Source organism: Phragmites australis, chromosome 23 (genome assembly GCF_958298935.1).
Source record: "Phragmites australis chromosome 23, lpPhrAust1.1, whole genome shotgun sequence".
Classification (NCBI taxonomy): Eukaryota; Viridiplantae; Streptophyta; class Magnoliopsida; order Poales; family Poaceae; genus Phragmites; species Phragmites australis.
In genome coordinates this window covers 8,216,874-8,237,145 of record NC_084943.1, presented here as the reverse complement: position 1 = coordinate 8,237,145, position 20,272 = coordinate 8,216,874, and the positions used below count along the sequence as shown (strand labels likewise).

At 43.0% G+C, this 20,272-nt stretch overlaps 1 protein-coding gene and 1 pseudogene across 1 annotated transcript; both read left to right on the top strand.

Annotated features, from left to right (window-relative positions):
- Positions 1–15,747: 15,747 nt before the first annotated feature.
- Positions 15,748–16,872, top strand: LOC133905965 (uncharacterized). Its single transcript, XM_062347785.1, has 2 exons — positions 15,748–16,251; positions 16,336–16,872. The coding sequence occupies exons 1-2, from the start codon at positions 15,748–15,750 to the stop codon at positions 16,870–16,872; spliced, it is 1,041 nt and encodes a 346-aa protein (XP_062203769.1).
- A 91-nt stretch (positions 16,873–16,963) lies between these two features.
- Positions 16,964–18,745, top strand: LOC133905964 (uncharacterized; annotated as a pseudogene).
- The last annotated feature ends 1,527 nt before the right edge of the window (positions 18,746–20,272 follow it).

Sequence of the window (20,272 nt, the reverse complement as noted above, 5' to 3'; positions counted from 1 at the left end):
CATACGGACTCCGTTTTTGACGTTCTACACATAGTTAGAAAGCTAAGGAGATAAGATTTCCAACGGGACTGATCCCATGTCCAAATTCTTTCTAAGTCAACGGGAATCATCGAAATAAGTAGACGTCCAGAATCTATCAGGGTGCTGCGCCACCATCTTTTGGGCCGTTGGGCCATGTATCGTGTTGGAGTCCATTAGGGACACGTCCAGGGGTCCTTGGCCGACCCTAGTCTTTTATATACAGTAGCCGCCGCCCTAATTAGGGTTGGGTTTTGCGTAGATATTGATCTACACACAGTTGTGAGATTTTAGCTCTTATTCCGGACCGACTAGGCCACCGCAAGTGTTTGTGGAACCCCGACTTCGAGTGCTTGAATTCAATTCGCAATATTTCAGATTGCATCTTCTACGTTCTTGCTTGTGTTCTTGGTACGCTTGCAGGGATTGAGCCTTCTTGGCGAGGTCAACCGCGCGACGCGGTTGATAACCATCGGAGCTATGGTGTAGTGATTGCAAGGGAGACGATCTGTTCGGGTTGAAGCCTTTGGATCATCAACGTTGAGTTCTCCACCCACCGACTTATCGCTACCTATCGGAAGATCAGGCCAACATTGCTCATCAATAACACCACCTTTTAATTTAATGCCTGTGGAACTAGAAGAAGGTGTTGGTTGCTCTTTCTTTGGTGGAAAAATATGTTTAGCTACTTGCTGATTTTCAGATTGTAAATCTTGCTCTCTCTTCGCATTTTCAGCTATCGCTTTATCACATTGCACAATCTCACTTGGTGTTAAAGGAAGCAAGGTTATTTTCTTTCCTTTGTGCATAAGTGTGTATTTATTACTTCTACCATAGTGTATAGCATTAGTATCAAACTCCCAAGGACGACCTAACAAAAGGGAACATGCTTGCATAGGCACGACATCAGAATCTGCATAATTATTGTAGGAACCAATGGAAAAATGAACACAAACAGTGTGTGTTACCTTCGCCTTACCACTGTTGTTGAGCCATTGAATATGATATGGACAAGGGTGTGCGCGAGTGGCCAAGCCAAGCTTCTTGACAAAATCTGAACTCACCAAGTTATTGCAACTCCTACCATCAATTATAACTCGAACACGGCAGTCCTTAACAATGAGAAATATCTGAAAAAAATTATGGTGTTGAAGCTGCTCTGCTTGCTCCATTTGAGCACTCAAAACCCGTTGTACAACAAATGTTCTATTTTTGTAGTCCTCAGTGGCAGCGGCACCTAAAATCTCATCACCATCACTATCAGTCTCATGATCACCTGCAAGGTTAGCTTGAAGCACAAATTCATCCTCAACATCACTAGTACTGATGTACCCACCGTCATCGGTTGCAATGTAAGCGCGTTGACTGGGGCAATCCTTCATGACATGGCCCATGCCCTTGCAACGGCGGCACACAATACGCGCTGAACTACTCATGGAGCCAGTTGAAGGAGTGGTCTTCGTCGCTGGTTGCTGCACATAAATAGATTTGCTTACCTCAGTTGTATGTGGTGCTGGTGGTGACGATGCTGCTGTACGTGCCCTATTATCGGAGGGGGCAGTAGACCGTGCCGGAGCGAACGAGGCTGATTTGACTTTGCCCGATTGCGATCTGGAGGAAAACGAACTGCCAATGTTCCACGACTTTGGCTCACGTCCCTGCAATTCTTTCTCTGCCAACATAGCAAGATGGAACAACCTATCCATGGTATTATAATCTCTATAATCAACCAAGTCCTGAATTTCACGTCGTAACCCCGAATAAAAATGAATCATTGTATCCTCATCATTTTCTTGTATGCCACAGCGAAGGACAGCAATGTGTAGTTCATTATAGTATTCATTAACAGATCGACTACCTTGATTGAAGCGCTGCAATTTCTTTTTTAAATCTCATTTGTACTCAGGGGGTATAAATCTACTACGCATGGCATGCTTTAATCTCTCCCAAGTAGTAGGTTCTAATCCAGCATTTACCAACCCATTCCACCAAATAATTGTATAATTAGTGAACTCACTAGTGGCTTGTCTAACTCTATGTATGTCAGGAACCATGTGAGAATTAAACTTCTGCTCAACCGTCATTTCCCAATCTAAATAAGCATCGGCATCATATGAACCATCAAAAGAGGGTAACTTAAACTTGACCTTAGCGCAGTGATCATCATTACCTCGAACATTACCTCCCATGCGGCATGCGGTGGTTACGGTTGTTGTTATTGTTGTTTGGTTGGTGCTAAAGTTGTGCCCTCCAATCTTGTCCCACAAAAACACCAGCATCATCATCTTCATGTCCAGCATTGGGATCATCATTGTCAAAAGCATCTTCTTCCTGTGGATCCCGCAGCTCAATGTCGTTCACCCGTGTGACTAGATTAGCAATGCTTGCTCTCATGTCTTCATCCTTATGACAATGTCATTCAATGTTTGATTCTGTCTTGCCATCATGTCATTCAACGCTTGATTCTGTTACTGAATGAGGGTGTTAAGTTCTCCCTTGGAGACACAGTCCTTGAAATCCGACGGATCATCTGCCATGGTTAGTAGAAAGCAAAGGATAAAACAAAATTATCCCTATCACTATTAGGTAGTGGAATCACACACACTCAAGCATCTTACCACGCTCTTATAAGTGTTCTTATCAATGCAGCAGGTGGAACAATCGGCGGCTGCTTTTTGATAACTTGTCGAGCGAGGGTATGATTGCAAGAGAGGACATGTTCTGATCAAGAGAAAGTGTAGCTTAGTACAGAACAATATGATAGCAAGGAGTAGCAAAAATCGTAATCAGATTAGCAAAGCTGAATAAATATCCAAAGTAGTCATCGTTGCTGGTCCCTAGCGTGTCTCTAGACCTAGCACAATAAGCTGAAAGAAAGGACCAAGCACAAAGAACACAGTGTGCTACCACAATCTGATTGCCTTTAATATTTCTGATTTTTACCACAATATTTTTTCTCTATTTTTTTTTGCATTCTCTATTTTTTTTTTTTGCACACTTTCTTTTCCAGATGTTGTAGCACACACTTATAAAGGGTCTAAAAAGGATAGGCACAAAATTTGGAAACAAGCAAAGCCAAAACAGATCACAAAGCGGTAGACAGCAGGATGTGAAAAATGGGTGCTGAAACTTCCGGGCAAAGACCAGTTGTTTTTTTCATGTCGGGCTCGAAATTAGCTTTCCAACGGCATATAGAACATCCAAATCCGAGTTCGTAGGCAAAAGTTATGCCCAATTTAGTGAACACTGCTCAAACTAGGATTTTTGCGCACTTATTTTCTTCTGTCAGTTTAGGGCAAAGCTTCCCTATCAACCGAACACAGGACACGGCTAAGTAACTCTGCTTAGCGATGTGAACACACCTAGGGCAAAGCTTCCCTAGGCTATGGATGATAACAGCAGCGGAAAATTAGGGCAAAGCTTCCCTACTCAATCGGTAAGCCCACGAAATTAGGGCAAGCAAGCAATCGGATTGCCAAATGAAAAAGGAGGGCTGCGGTGGCAGGGCAAGTGATACAAGATGGCTTGCGACCTATCTAGGGCTAGCGTGGCGAGAATTAACACAAGGCGGTTCGTGAGGGCAAATCGAGTGATGTAGTGGCTCGACTTGTTGGTGGGGGTGGGGGTGGTGGGACAGCGACACGACAAATAGCATGGGCGTTGAACTAAGACCAAGAACACTACTCTAGACTAGCAGCAAGACTCGACCACGATGGACACAAACTCAACAACGCGACACCAAAATCGAAATTGCAAGACCGAAAGGGTTGTAGGACAGCGGACAAGAGAAATATTTTTGGCTTTTTGTAGACTCTAGGTGATGAAAACAGAACTAATCTAAGGGAAAAACGAAATTACCTAGCGGGCAACCTAAAAATTTGATACCAGTTAATAAAAGGATTAGGCTCGATCTTCCATTAGGTAATGGTAAGTCGATTGGTGGAGACTCGACGTTGACAATCCAAGGCTTCCGATCAGGACAGAACGCAACCCTTGCAATCGCTACACCACTGCTCCGTTGGTTATCAACTGCGCGCGGCATGATTGACCTCACCAAGAAGGCTAATTCCTGCAAGCGAATCGAGAACACAAGCAAGAACACGGAAGAACACAATCTGAAATTGCAAATATGATTAAGCTCACGAGTTGGGATTTCACAAACCGAACAACGGCAAAACTGTTCAATGACAGACTAATCTAAGCAAAACCCAAAAAGTCTATGACGACAGCTACTAGATATATGAAGAGGGGTGTGCTAGGATTTTGGGCGACCAGGGGGCGTCTACAACTTAGTCTTAGATCCGAACATGTTTACAAGGCCCAATATAGCCTAAAATTGTGACACAGCACATTATTTTGATGATACAAAATAATCCACTGTGAGTCTGGAGCTGGGACTAGTACCAAAACAAAGCTATCGTCCTTAGCTTTCCAACGCATTAAAGAACATCTTATTTGGACTCCATATGAAGTAGTTATGGCCGTTTTAGTGCGGCGCTGTCTGCTGAATCCGAACCGAGTTTCGACTCCGACTTGAAGTTGGCTTGAGCTCCGTCCGACTTGGCTGATCCATAGGTGCTTCTCCCATATTCCTAATCATCAAAAATTCATAAAAATTGAGTAGTATCTCATTCTTATAATTAGTAGTATGGATAGCGAGTAACGAATTCACCTCATGAGTTAAACGATGTGCACGAGCCCGTGTAATCGGTCCTTGTAATGGATCAATCACCGGAGGATTACATGTGCTAAATGAGTGATGTCCTCATCACTCACTGTGCGGTCGGTCGACACAAAGAGGCAACGGTTAGGTGGCTCAACGGAGAGGGGTGGAAAAAGTTGGCCAGCACCGAGGAAGAAGGGACTCATGTGGGATTCGACGGACGGGTGGTGGGTGACCCCCTTGCTCGCTTCTCCGGGCTCGGGTCAAGGGACCTCGTCAGGGCATGGTGGATTTTTGCTCGGTGGTGCCGTACTGTGAACATCACTACCAGCTCATACTACCAGCCGACGGTGATGTCCATCTTTCACTGCCGGTCTGTGGCTTCAGCCGGCAGTAATAATTGAGCTGGGCATCACTGCCGGTTCAAGCCACCGGTTAACAGTAATGACCGTTATCACTGTCGGTTCATAAGTCACGATGACTTATTCTTCCTGCGCGGCTTATATCATTACCGGCCTATTAAAAACCAATAGTGATAAACCAATATATAAGGCTAGTTCTATAGTAGTATATGCTCCTTTGACTTACTTGTCAATTTGCCATGCAAGAGGTCAAATATGCAAAAGTTTGTGTTGACTTCTCTTCACCGGAATCCAAACTGCATGGACGGAAGGTCACTGTGATGAGTAATGTTGGCCTGATCTTCCGATAGGTAGCGATAAGTCGGTGGGTGGAGAACTCGACATTGATGATCCAAAGGGTTCGACCCGAACAGATCGTCTCCCTTGCAATCACTACACCACAGCTCCGATGGCTATCAACCGTGTCGCGCGGTTGACCTCGCCAAGAAGGCTTAATCCCTGCAAGCGTACCGAGAACACAAGCAAGAACGTAGAAGATGCAATCTGAAATATTGCAAATTGAATTCAAGCACTCGAAGTCGGGGTTCCACAAACACTTGCGGCGGCCTAGTCGGTCCGGAACAAGAGCGAAAATCTCACAACTGTGTGTAGATCAATATCTAAGCAAAACCCAACCCTAATTAGGGTGGCGGCTACTGTATGTAAATGACTAGGGTCGGCCAAGGACCCCTGGACACGTCCCTAATGGACTCCAACACGATACACGGCCCAACGGCCCAAAAGATGGTGGCGCAGCACCCTGACAGATTCTGGATGTCCACTTGTTTCGACGATTCCCGTTGACTCAGAACGAATTTGGACATGGGACCAGTCCCGTTGGAAAGCTTATCTCCTTAGATTTCAAACCATGTGTAGAACGTCGAAAATGGAGTCTGTATACATCCTAGGCGACGATTTTAGTGCAGGCTGGTCCTGGACTCCGAAACGGACTCGAACTTGATTGGACCTCCACCTTGGCTTGGGCGCCCTTGCTGTTCTTCTCCCGTGTTCCTAAGTAACAATACATTACAATTATTCAGTAGCATCCCATCCTCATCAAAATATAAAGGAACACTAAGGAACGAGCTCACCTCATGATTTAGTTGACGTGCACGAGCTCGTGTCAATTGACCTATTGTTGGAGGAATACTCGGTGTGTGTGTGTATCCGAAAGAGTGATGTCCTCATCATCCTCCCCCTCTTGAATTGGAGTCGTCCTCGACATAATGTCATCTTCTTCTCCCAAGTAAGGCTTTAAATCTGAAATGTTAAATGTGGGACTAACCCCATAATCTGCAGGCAACTCAAGCTTATATGCATTATCACTGATCTTTTCCATAATTTAAAAGGACCATCAGCTCGAGGCAGCAATTTAGACTTTCTCAAATCAGGAAACCTATCTTTGCGCAAATGTAACCACACAAGATCACCAATTTCAAAAGTAATATGTTTCCGACCTTGGCTACCATAAGTTCTATACTTCTCATTCATCTTTTCAATATTTTGCTTAGTCAACTCATGCATTTTCAGAATCAAATCAGCACATGTCTTAGCATCAAAATTCAATTTCTCGGATGTTGGTAAAGGAAGTAAATCAATAGGGGCACGGGGGTTAAAACCATACACTACCTGAAACGGACTTACCTTGGTGGTGGAGTGAACTGATCTGTTGTAAGCGAACTCAATATGGGATAGACACTCTTCCCACATCCTCAAATTTTTCTTCAAAACAGCCCGCAACATGGTGGATAATGTGCGGTTCACAACCTCCGTTTGTCCGTCGGTTTGAGGGTGACATGTCGTCGAAAACAGCAGCTTTGTCCCAAGTTTATTCCAAAGTGTCCTCCAAAAGTGGCTCAAAAATTTTGCATCACGATCCGAAACAATGGTGTTAGGCACTCCATGCAAGCGAATGATTTCCCTGAAAAACAAATCAGCTATGTTTGTAGCATCATCGCTCTTGTGACAAGGTATAAAATATGCCATTTTTGAAAAACGATCCACAACGACAAATATACTATCCCTCCCCCTTTGGTCCTAGGCAATCCTAAAATAAAATCCATAGAAATATCCTCCCAAGGCACACTAGGAACAGGAAGAGGCATATAAAGTTCATGTGGGTTCAAGCGAGACTTAGCTTTATTGCAAGTAGTGCAGCGTGCCACGTAGCGCTCGACGTCGCGCCTCATCTTAGGCCAAAAGAAGTGAGTAGCCAGTACATCCTCGGTCTTCTTCACTCCAAAATGTCCCATCAAACCACCTCCATGCGCTTCCTGCAAGAACAATAGGCGAATAGAGCTAGCTGGGATGCATAGCCTGTTAGCACGGTATAGTAATCCATCATTCAGCACATATTTATTCCAAGTTCTTCCTTCTTTACAATGTTCAAAAACATCTTTAAAGTCCAAATCAGTAGCATATAATCCTTTAATTGTTTCTAAACCAAAAATCTTATGATCGAGTTGGGACAGCATGGTATAACGTCTAGATAATGCATCTGCAATGACATTGTCTTTACCTTTCTTGTGTTTAATGATATAAGGAAAAGACTCTATAAATTCAACCCATTTAGCATGACGTTTGTTTAGTTTGGCTTGGCTTCTAATATGTTTCAAAGCTTCATGATCAGAATGAATAATAAACTCCTTAGGCCAAAGATAATGTTGCCATGTTTCTAAAACTCGCACTAAAGCATACAACTCCTTATCATAAGTTGAATAATTAAGAGATGGCCCATTCAATTTCTCACTAAAATAAGCAACGGGTTTTACCTCCTTGTAGTAGTACTCCTCCAATTCCAATGCCGCTAGCATCACATTCTAACTCAAAAGTCTTACCAAAGTCCGGAAGTTAGAGTAGAGGTACATGCGTAAGCTTATCTTTCAGCGTATTAAAAGCTTGTTCTTGTGCTGGCCCCCATTGGAACGGAATGCCCTTCTTTGTCAACTCATTGAGTGGGGCAGCAATGGTGCTGAAATCTCTCACAAAACGCCGATAGAACCCTGCAAGGCCATGAAAGCTTCTCACCTGTGTGATAGTCCCAGGGGTCGGCCAGCTCTTGATGGCTTCAATTTTAGCTTCATCCACTTCAATTCCCTGTGGAGTAACAACATAGCCAAGAAAAGCAACTCTATTCGTGCAAAAGGTGCACTTGTCAAGGTTAGAAAACAAACGTGCCTCTCTCAAAGCAGTAAAAACAGCACGTAGATGATCAATGTGTTCTTCATGTGACTTGCTATAGATCAAAATATCATCAAAGTACACCACCACAAATCTTCCTATGAAAGCACGTAAAACCTCATTCATCAATCTCATGAAAGTGCTAGGTGCATTAGTTAAACCAAAAGGCATCACTAACCACTCATATAGACCGAACTTAGTTTTGAAAGCAGTTTTCCATTCATCTCCCAATTTCATTCTTATTTGGTGGTAACCACTACGCAAGTCAATCTTCGTGAAAATAATAGAACCACTCAACTCATCAAGCATGTCGTCTAGCCTAGGAATAGGGTGACGATACCTTATTGTGATATTATTAATGGCTCTACAATTAACACACATGCGCCATGTACCATCTTTCTTAGGAACCAAAAGAACAGGAACAGCACAAGGACTAAGGCTCTCTCGTACGTACCCACGGTCCAAAAGGTCTTGGACTTGTCGCTGAATTCCCTTAGTCTCCTCCGGATTGGTCCTATATGCAGCGCGGTTTGGGAAAGTCGCTCCCGGGATCAAATCTATTTGGTGCTCTATCCCTCTCAATGGTGGTAGCCCCGGGGGTATCTCAGCTGGAAAGACATCCTTATACTCCTGCAAAAGGTTAGTGACAGCAGTAGGCAAAGAGCTAGGTATATCATCAATTGAAAATAAACCTCTTTGCATACGAAAGCATAGCACAAAGTATCATTATCTTGAATTTCAGCAAGGTCAGATTCAGTAGCAAGCATAACACCACCCTTTAACTTAATGCCTTCGGACCTAGGTGTGTTCTTCTCTTTCTTAGGTAGAAAAACAGTTTGAGCTACTTGCTGATTTTCAGATTCCAAAACACGTTCTTTCTTTTCTTTTTCAGCTAAAACTTTATCACGTTGCACAATTTCAGCAGGTGTCAAAGGAAGCAAAGAGATTTTCTTTCCCTTGTGCATGAGAGAGTATTTATTATTTCTACCATGGTGTGTAGCATCGGTATCAAATTCCCAAGGACGGCCTAACAAAAGTGAACATGCTTGCATAGGCACTACATCAAAATCAGCATAATCATGGTAGGAACCAATAGAAAAATGTACTCTCGCAGATTGTGTTACCTTAACCTTACCACTGTTATTGAACCACTGAATGTAGTATGGATGAGGATGTGCACGTGTTGGCAAGGAAAGATTCTTCACAAGATCGGAGCTCAAGAGGTTGTTGCAACTCCCGCCATCAATTATGGTACGAACACGTGCATCTTTGACAATGAGGAATGTCTGGAATAGATTATGGCGTTGTAGCTGCTCTGCTTGCCCCATTTGAGAACTCAAAACTCGCTTCACAATGAAGGTGCGTGCTGCATAACTCTCCGTGGCAACGGTACCACTAATCTCCTCCCCCTCACTATCCATGTCATGATCAGCTGCAAGATTAGCTTCAAATGCATCTTCTTCCTCGACATCACTATGACTAACATATCCACCATCTGCTGTTGTGGAGTATGCTCACTGGCTTGGGCAATCCTTCATGATGTGGCCAATACCTTGGCAGCGACGGCACACAATGCCCGTTGTACGACCCGTGGTAGCTGCACCTGAAGAAGAGCGTGCCATTGGATCCTGCGAAACAGTAGATTTACTCACCTCACGTGATGGTTGTGGTGCTCCTGCTGAACGCACCCGAGTGTTGGAGGAGGGGGCCGCAGATCGTGTAGATGTAGAAGGGAATGTTGTTGCTTGTCCCGGTGGTACTCGTGAAGTAGATGTACTCCCAAAATTGTTCCGCAATTTCTGCACCTGTTGTCGACCCTGCAGTTCTTTTTCTGCCAAGACAGCAAAATGGAACAACCTATTGGTAGTATTGTAATCTTTATAATCAACAAGGTCCTGAATTTCACGTCTCAACCCGGAGTAAAAACGAATCATGGTGTCCTCATCATCCTCTTGTATACTACAACGAAGCATAGCAATTTGAAGCTCTTGATAGTAATCATGCACAGATTTAGAACCTTGATTTAAGCGTTGCAATTTCTTTTTCAATTCACGTGTATAATCAGGAGGAATAAATCTATTGCGCATGGCACGCTTTAGTCTAGGCCATGATTCAGGTTCTAAGCCACTAGAAACTAAACCATTCCACTGAATAATAGCATAATTCGTGAACTCACAAGTGGCTAGTCTAACTCTATGCATTTCAGGAACCATATGAGAACTATACTTTTCATCAACCGTCATTTCCCAATTCAAATAAGCATCAGCATCATATGCACCATCAAAAGGAGGCATTGAAAACTTAATCTTAGAATAAGGATCATCGCGACCGTTGCGATTAACATTATTACATTCATTACCTTGACGACGTTGTTGTTGGTCACGACGTAATTGTTCAGCACGAGAACGTTGCTCAGCACGCGCATCTTGCCCAACAAAAACCTCACCATCTTCTTGGTCACCATCATTAGTATCATTATCATCATCATCCTGTGGTGGCTGTCGCAACTCAAGCTCGTTGACTTGCGTGACGAGGTTAGCAATGCTTGTTCTAATGTCTATCAATAGCCTAGTATGATCCTGCAAGGCTTTGTTGAGTTCTTCCTTGGACACACAATCCTTAAAATCCGACGGAGAGTCATCACCTGACATGGTTAGTAGAAAACAAAGGACAACAAATATTATCCCTATCAACTACTAGGTTGTGGAAGGTGGAATCATACACACTCAAGCGTCTTACCACGCTCTTACAAATGTTCTTACCAACGCAGCAAGGAGGAACAACCGTGGAAGCGTGGGATGATTGCAAGAGTGAACCTGTTCAGATCAAAGGAGGTGGAGCTTGGAAGGCACAATATGGTAGCAAGGATTAGCAATAACTGTAATCAGAAGAGCAAAGCTAAATAAGTGTCCAAAGTATGAATCATAGTTGCTGGTCTATCTCGTGTCCCTAGTCCTAGCACAACAGCTGAAACAAAGCTAAAAAAGGATGATCAGAGAAAGACACAGCCAATAGCACAATGATCTGGGTGTTCTCTATGTGCTTCTCTTTTTTGTCTATTAGCACTAGTAGGAATCACGAAATTTGTTTTTTTTGTATTTTTTGATATTTTTTTCTGAACTAGGAGCACACAAGCAACAACCACAGAAATTTTCAGCTCAAACGGATGCAAGATGTGGCCTATACAAAATCAAGCACGTTCTCTGAAAAGCGTGCGGAAACTTCGCGGCTCGAATACTCAATCTTCCGAGCTGAATTTGGGAAAAAAAAATTGGTGGAACCCAAAGAAGCGGGGAGCAACGGATGTAACTTTTTCTGTAGATGTCCGTGAAAAAAATTTTGCCTGATTCCGAGTCCGTATGAGAAAGTTATGGCTGTTTTACCGAACCCCTGTCGAGTTAGGGTTTTTTTTTCAAGCAACTCTTGCAGAAATTGACCTCTTTAAGGTATTGCAAGCAATAGGATCACGAGATGAACAAGGATGGCAGCGGTGGCAGGGCAATTGATACAAGGCGGCTTGCGACCTATCTAGGGTTGGCGTGGCGGAAAGTAACACAAGGCGGCTCGCGGTGGCAAATCGAGTAATGTGGTGGCTCGACTTGTTGGTGGGGATGGTGGCGATGGGATAGCGGCGTGATCAAAACAGCACAGAGCGTTGACTAAAAACCAAGAACACGACTCTAAAACCAGCAACAAGACTCGACCACGGACACAAACTCAACAACGCGCAACTGAAAACAAAAATTGCAAAGGCACAAAGGGTTCTAGGGCAGCGAAAATTGACGGAATTTTTTTGCCTTTTTCTGGACTCTAGGTAATGAAAAACAGACTAATCTAAAGGGGAAAATGAAATCACCTAACGGGCAACCTGAAAATCTATTACCAGATGATGAGTAATGTTGGCCTGATCTTCCGATATGTAGCGATAAGTCGGTGGGTGGAGAACTCGACGTTGATGATCCAAAGGCTTCGACAAGAACAGATCGTCTTCCTTGCAATCACTACACCACAGTTCCGATGGTTATCAACCGTGTCGCGCGGTTGACCTCGCCAAGAATGCTTAATCCCTGCAAGCGTACCGAGAACACAAGCAAGAATGTAGAAGATGCAATCTGAAATATTGCGAATTGAATTCAAGCACTCGAAGTCGGGGTTCCACAAACACTTGCGGCGGCCTAGTTGGTTCGGAACAAGAGCAAAAATCTCACAACTGTGTGTAGATCAATATCTGAGAAAAACCCAACCCTAGTTAGGGTGGAGGCTACTGTATGTAAAAGACTAGGGTCGGCCAAGGACCCCTGGACGCGTCCCTAATGGACTCCAACACGATACACGGCCCAATGGCCCAAAAGATGGTGGCGCAGCACCCTGACAGATTCTGAACGTCCACTTGTTTCGACGATTTCCGTTGACTCAGAACGAATTTGGACATGGGACCAGTCCTTTTGGAAAGCTTATCTCCTTAGATTTCCAACCATGTGTAGAACGTCGAAAACGGAGTCTGTATGCGTCCTGGGCGACGATTTTCGTGCAGGCTGGTCCTGGACTCTAAAACGGACTCGAACTTGATTGGACCTCCACCTTGGCTTGGGCGCCCTTGCTGTTCTTCTCCTGTGTTCCTAAGTAAGAATACATTACAATTATTCAGTAGCATCTCATCCTCATCAAAATATAAAGGAACACTAAAGAACAAGCTCACCTCATGATTTAGTTGACGTGCACGAGCTCGTGTCAATTGACCTATTGTTGGAGGAATACTCGGTGTGTGTGTATCCGAAAGAGTGATGTCCTCATCACATTGGGCCCCAGACAGTACATTGTGACGCTACCCTACATACATTCGGATCCGTGACAAATACAAGGGGTGAAAGTATGAAACGGTTGGCCAAAGTCCATCCAGGGCTAGTTTGGGAGGCCCGATCCACTCCGGGATCCCAGCCTTTTCCCCGGTTGGAAAGCCCACTGGGCAACCTTCCACGGGCTAGAAAATCGCGCCATTTGGGAAGCCCATCAGACAGGGTTTCTCGGCCCGATCCACGTCCTTTCCGCAGGGGCCCGAGCCACGCCTCTACCGATCGGGAATCGTTCCCTGTCTCGAACTCCCTCGCACACGAGAGGCCTCCGCCTCCCGCCGCCTCCATCTCCGCCTCCGCCTCCGTGCAGCAGCAGCGAGGCAACCGTCTGAAGGGCACAGACCAAACTACCCTCCCTCCGCCTCACCAGTGACCAACTCCAACCCCGCAACGCGGTCTCTGGCTTCCTGGGAGCCCAGCCCCTTCCGCTCCAACGAACCCAAATGGTGAGTTCGCCTCCAGATCCATCTCCATCTCCTCCCTCTTGCGGCGTCACGGGGAAAGCGATGATCGGGGGCGTCTCCCCGGTCGCCTCCTCAACGGGGTCTCCAAATCTGCTCGTGTCGTAAGAGATGCGGTGGTGCAACCCTGCTACCCGCATGCGAGGAATGCGGCGCCTGGGGTGGGGGATGGTGCGGCCGTGAACTTGGCACTGAGCCTGCCCTCCTCTCTTTTGGGTGGGGTTTGTGGGGACGTCGTTCGTAGCGTTTTGGTGGGATTTCGCCTCTAGGGTCTGGTGGTCATCGTTGCCATCGGCGCGGCTGTCTCCACCAGTATCAGCTTACAGTTGGTAGTGCTCCCGAAAATCCTTCTGCAATAGCCCTCCCCCACGCCAAACCCTAGCAGTGCTCCCGAAAATCCTCACTGCCTCGCCGATTCTCGGTCCTAGGTCTTTCTCAACGCATGATGGTAATGTCGTTGCCTTTCTTTTGTTGAACTTGGTGGTGTGGTTCACTTCTGCATTTTGCTCTTTCATAGCGATGCTGTGGCGATGCCTAACTTATGATTTCTGGAGTGTAAGCGGATTCACACAATACAAAAAGTCGTGGTAACTTGTGTGCTTGTAGTATTGTTATTCCCAAATTAGGAACCAATGACCTTATTCAGATTGATCTCTTTGAAAAAGAGTTGAGGTCAAAGTGGACCTTGATCAATGTATATGGAGCTGCCTAGGATGAAAATAAACATGAATTTCTTATTGAATTTTCTCATTTCTGTGCTCAGGCACATTTGCCTCTCATGATAGGTGGAGATTTCAACATTATAAGATAGACTCATGAAAAACAACCGGCTAAATACTCTTTCCCAGTTTTCCCACCTTTTCAATTCCATTATTCATGTTAATGAGCTCAGGGAGCTACATGTGAATGGTGGGGTCTTCACTTGGTGTAATAATAGAGAAGATCCAACACTAGAGAGGTAGGATAGGATTTTGGTTAGCAATGATTGGGAAAGCATTTACCTATGGTTTTGGTTCAAAAGATTTCTAGAGATCTATCTGACCATAACATTCCCTTGATTTCTACCTCTACCTCAAAGAATTCTAAGAACAATCTGTTGAAATTTGAGCTTGCTTGGCTTGAACAAGAAGCTTTTATGAGTGAGGTTACAAAAATATGGAAGGAAAATGTTAAGGGTGGAAGTGTTGATGTAATAAACTAGAAAAATTGAGAGCCCATCTTAAAGGTTGGGGTGGACACTTGGCTGGTAAAATCGAAAATGTCTCCTTAAGGAAGAATTAGCTAATATTGAAAGTATGAAAGAAGAAGGTCCTTTGGACTGTAATACAACCATGAAAAAAAGCTAATATTTTGGCTGAGTTGCAAAAAAATGTTTAATGAGGAGGGGTTGTCTTGGTTTAAAAGATCTCATGCGAATTGAGTCATTGAGTGGGATAATAATACCAAATTTTTTAATAGCATTGCTAATGGCAGGGTGAGAAAAAAAATACTATCTTATATTTGATGCATGAGGATACAATGATTTGTGGTGATAAAGATTTTATGCAACATGTTACCAATTATTTGGGCCAACTCTTGGCAACATTATACCCATAGACCCAGATTTGTGAGATGATGAAGAAAAAATGAACAATACCACAATGCCACCTTACCATGCTCTCTAAGCCTCTAAGGCTATAATCATGCTCTACTCCCTATCCTTTGTAGTCCACTCTCCTTAGCCCCCACATGCCTCCTGGACTCCTTAGACAGAAACACCGCAACAATCGCAAAGAGTGCACAGTTAGTACACCTGAAAAAAGGCCTACATGTTTGGATTATGAAAGTTAATAGCTCAATTTTTACTGATTTTTAAGTGATTTGTTCGTGTGCAGGCATACGTGGAAAATCTAGAAAAGGAAGTTCGCCGGCTGGTGGATGAGAACTTGAAGCTCAAGAAGCAGTGCAAAGAGGTACTGAAATTAAACTGCATACCTCTGCCTCTCTAGTTACTTCGCTGATGCAAGTCACAATTGGTCTTATTTGCTTCACATCGTCTCTTAGTTTAACATTTACTCTGCTTCTTATACATGTTTTCTTGAATACTAGTGGCTAGGTTAATGAATTAAGATCTGTATGTTTGTTACAGCTTCAATTTAGATCTACATGTTTTCTTGTCATTTTACTAGATAATGGGTTCTTGGGAGGAGCAAGTTAGGCAATTTTTTTTAGAGGAGGAAGAAGAGGACGATGAGCTATTCCTTTTACTTGTTCCTGCTTTACTTTTATACCTACAAGAAGAGAAAAGGCACGTCCATACCTCCTCTCTTCCTGGTGCTAAAAAGGTTAAGGAAATCCTAGAAGGGCACGAGATTTGGTGTAGAGTTGAGTTCCGCATCGAGCCGGAGATATTTAGAGCCACGTCAAATTTTCTTAGAACGGAGAATTTGTTGCGTGACACACGAGGTGTTGCTGTTGAGGAGCAGCTGGGGATGTTCATGTTCATGCTCTCACACAATGCTAGCAATCAGAGGCTACAAAAAGCTTTTCAACACAACGGGGAAACAATCCATAGGAAAATAACAGAAGTTTTCAATATAATTCCTGCCTTGACTCAAATATTTGTGAAGCTCCCAAGTTCAACCCGAACTCATACGAAAATTGCTACAGATCCTCGTTTTATGCCCTCTTTTCAGGTGAGCCATATACTAAACACATACCTTTCCCCAAGCTTTTCTTTCCTTGAGTGCCAAGTCCTTAATTTCTTTCCTTGCGTGCAGAATTGCATTGGTGCCATCGATGGAACACATATACCAATCACCATTGCAGAAGACAAGGCCCCTCCCTATAGGAATAGGAAAGGAACTCTATCTCAAAATGTTATGTTAGCTTGCGACTTTGATCTTAACTTCACATTCATTTCATGTGGATGGGAAGGGTTTGCATCAGATGCAGGGGTCCTTAGATCTGCTCTTAGCAAGGGATTTCATGTGCCGGAGGGGAAATTCTATCTTGTAGATGGTGGGTACGCAAACACACCATCCTTTATTGCCCCATATAGAGGAGTTCGATACCACCTCAGTGAGTTCAGGAGGCGTCGCTCATCTCAAAGTGGTTATGCTAACTATAGAGAATTGTTCAACCATCGTCATGTAATACTTCGCAACCACATAGAGAGGGCCATTGGTGTTCTAAAGAAGCAGTTTCCGATTCTAAAAGTAGGCACATTCTATCCCATAGAGTCTCAGATTAAGATTCCAGCTGCAGCTGTTGCATTTCACAATATAATTAGAGGGCAAAATGGTCAAGAAGGGTAGCTAGATGACCAACCAACTAATATCTCACCAGTCGACTATGTTGATGTTCCGGAGGGCGATGACAACTACCCAAATGACTTGGAGTCAAGTGATGGAAGTACTCTCAGAGATCAGATCGCACTACAGATGTGGGCTGCCTACAATAATTAGTTCAACATGATGTCTTGTAAAGTAGTATGGTACCTCTACTATGTGTAATAGATGCTTAAATTAGTAGTACTCACTAGTTTGCTTATGATTTGATATGTAAGAGACATCATTATACTTTGATATGTCTTTTTTTTTAATGCTGGACATGCTTTCTTATTTTTTTAATGCTGGACATGCTGCCTTTTTTTTAATGCTGGACATGCTGGACGTTCTTTTCATAGAATTGATATGTCAAAGAAGTCTCAAGGGCTGCTTGGAACTCCACGAGAAAAGTCTTGTTGATATATTACATGACCATAACAACAACCCAAAGTTCAAAGGGCAAAATGGTTGGGTATCAGAGGGTTGGAGGAGTATCACCATCAAGTTCAATGAGAGGTTCCCTATAGCACATTTCACAAAGCAACAACTACAAGAAAAGGAGAAGGAACTTAAAGCAAGCTATAAATCAATAAGGGATGCAAAGAAACAGAGTGGTACGGGTTGGGATGATTCTATGGGCATGATAATTGCTGAACCAAAAATCTGGGATAAAATTATTAAGGTAAGACATTTACTCTCTCTAGAAATAGTAATCTTGTAATTTTTTTTGTACTAATTACATTGTTACGTTGCATAGGATCACCCCAAAGTGAGGAAGTTCCGCCAAAAGCCCTTTCCTCTCTTTAATTACTTGGCATCTCTATATAAAGGTAAAATTGTTCCTTATACTGTGTAATATTATGTAAGAAATATGCTATTGTTCCTTACTGTTACATCTGGATAATACTACTGCTTCCATTAACTGTGCTTAGTAAATGAGTATAATGTGCTTAGCACATTACAGTGCTGTTGTTCCTTACTCTTTAATTTCTTGGTTGTTCTTTTTTTGGATTCCCGTGTGGCACTGTAATGTGTGATAGTTTTTAGTGAATGAATGAATGAGGCATCATGTCTCATATTAAAGATCATGGAAAGTAGAGAACCTGTTCAATAGAGTTAAGACCAATATGATCCTAGTGAAACCAGTCCTCTCAAATTCAGCACTGTATCATTTCAACTTGTTTTTTGGCTTCTGGATCAGGATAAGGCCTACCACATGTGCAATAGGAACCTTTGAAGTTATGGTTATACGAATTTGCTTGATTCTCAAAATTATGATCCTCGTTTTATCAGTTTTACAGTTTTTTGTGCTGCTGATTTTTGCTTTGGAATAGGAAGCATTGCTACTGGAGATTTAAATTTTACATCAACTGAGCGAGTGGAACCTCCAAATGAAAGAAGTAACTCCAAACAGAGCATACAGCACGTGCCCCTGCCTCTGAACACGTGCATACAAATCTATTTGCTTCAAGTTTGGATGGTCAAGGGACATCAAATCAACATATTGAACCCAATGAAGCTCAATCTGCACCATCCGATCATAATTTAGGATAGCAAGAAGGTGATAGTGGGAAATAGCGCAAGCAAAGTCAAGTTGCAGCTGTTCTTGGAGACTACTTGGACTACAAAAAGGAACAAACAGAAAAAAGTTATGGAAAATCTGGATGAAAAGAGAAGGCGTGAAGATGATTATTCCATTGAAAAGTGTATCGATAACTTGGAAGCCATGGAAGAATTAACCGATGAAGAGAAGGCAGACGCATTGGTGGTCTTCGAAAGTGAGGTGAATAGACAAATATTCATCAAAACCAAGAATCCAAATGTGCGATTAATCTGGCTGAAGAAGAAAATTACTTCATAGGTATGATCCTTTCAAAGCTGTATGCACAGGTTGGAAATGCAGGCGCCTGCATTAGGGGATGGGCTACTTCACCATGTCTTATAAATGTTGTTTTGAAGATATAATGTTATAATCCATTTAGTCCCTCAGCAGCAGAATATTGTTGTTTTTGCAGGTCAATTGTCTTCAGAAGTTCATCCAAATTTAGGTGACCTATCGTCAGAAGATTCTATGCTAAGGCAGAATATTCACAGTGTAGTGCTGATCACTAGCTATTTTGGAAAACAGAGTTTTGAAGTGATATTCTGTAACAAAAGTTTAGTCTTTAATCTTGCGTTCTTGCCACATTTCAAGTTTATCTGGATGCTATAAATTGATACGTACATACTTCTTATTCTGGTTTGGCAATCGAGGAGTCAAGAGCAATATGAAAGCTGTATGACTTGATGGATTTGCATTTCTATGCTTGGACATGAAAATACTCTTCAATTTTCAGTATTACAAATCATAGTACTCTTTATCGTAAGTATGTGTGATGGTTTGATTAGTTTTGATCTACCAAATCAGCAGCAACGTAGAGCAGCACAGGCAACCTACTGCACCATCCGCAGCAAGGTACTGCAGCAGGCACAAAGACATCCCTGAAATTTCCCTCCAAACAGCAGCACGGGAGTGGTTTTTCCCCCCGGGGTTTGCATGTGCCATCAAAAACCCCCCTAGGACTTTCCTTCCCTGGGTTTGCCTACTCTTGCATCCAAACGAAGCCCCAGTGTCACAAACCGAAACGGCACATAAATGGCGGTCCGGTTTATCTCGTAGATATTTGGGCAAGTGACAATCGCCATGTATCACAACTGTTTATTTCAGTTACAGCTAATTAACATGGTTACTTTCAGACCCTCATAATGTCTTCGGCACAGCATATTACTGATAGTTAACACAATTTTAAAATTGGTCACAAATTGCTTGGTTCACCGGTAGAAATTTTGGCAACAAACATATTGATGTTTCAGAATTTGTGCAAGAATTTGACACAAAATTTGAATAGAATAACATGATTTAAGAACTATGGGACATAATGTAGAGAGCTTGATTTCCGTTGTAACTGAGTTAAATTATCCAAGCCAGTCAACGTAGAGGAACTTTAAAAGAAAGATAAACGTAGCAAAATATATATGTTGATAGAATTTGAAATTTGGTTTTCTGATTGGACTTCTTGTGTTTCTGTTTTATCTAGATCAATGCGGTATAGATCCCAAGATGTTTTTTTGCAGAAAACATCCTATGATTTTTTAGAAACACTAGTATAACCTCGTAAACATATGCACACACTCACACCACCATATATAAAGTACTCACACAGCGTCTATTGAAGACTAGATATGTGGAGCTTGAAGATTAACGAAGTCACTACAGATATCTCTCTGTCGACGGATACATAGTATAAAAAAATTTCATCTTAGTGAGATACACAAGAAATAAATCTGTAGTTTGATACTTAGTGGGTAGGTATACAACAACCTCCACTAACCATCCAAGCCAATCTCA

Coding starts and splice junctions, on each gene's coding strand:
- LOC133905965 (XM_062347785.1), top strand. CDS start 15,748: ATGGGTTCTTGGGAGGAGCAAGTTAGGCAATTTTTTTTAGAGGAGGAA. Junction 16,252..16,335: donor GTTTTATGCCCTCTTTTCAG/GTGAGCCATATA, acceptor CCTTGCGTGCAG/AATTGCATTGGTGCCATCGA.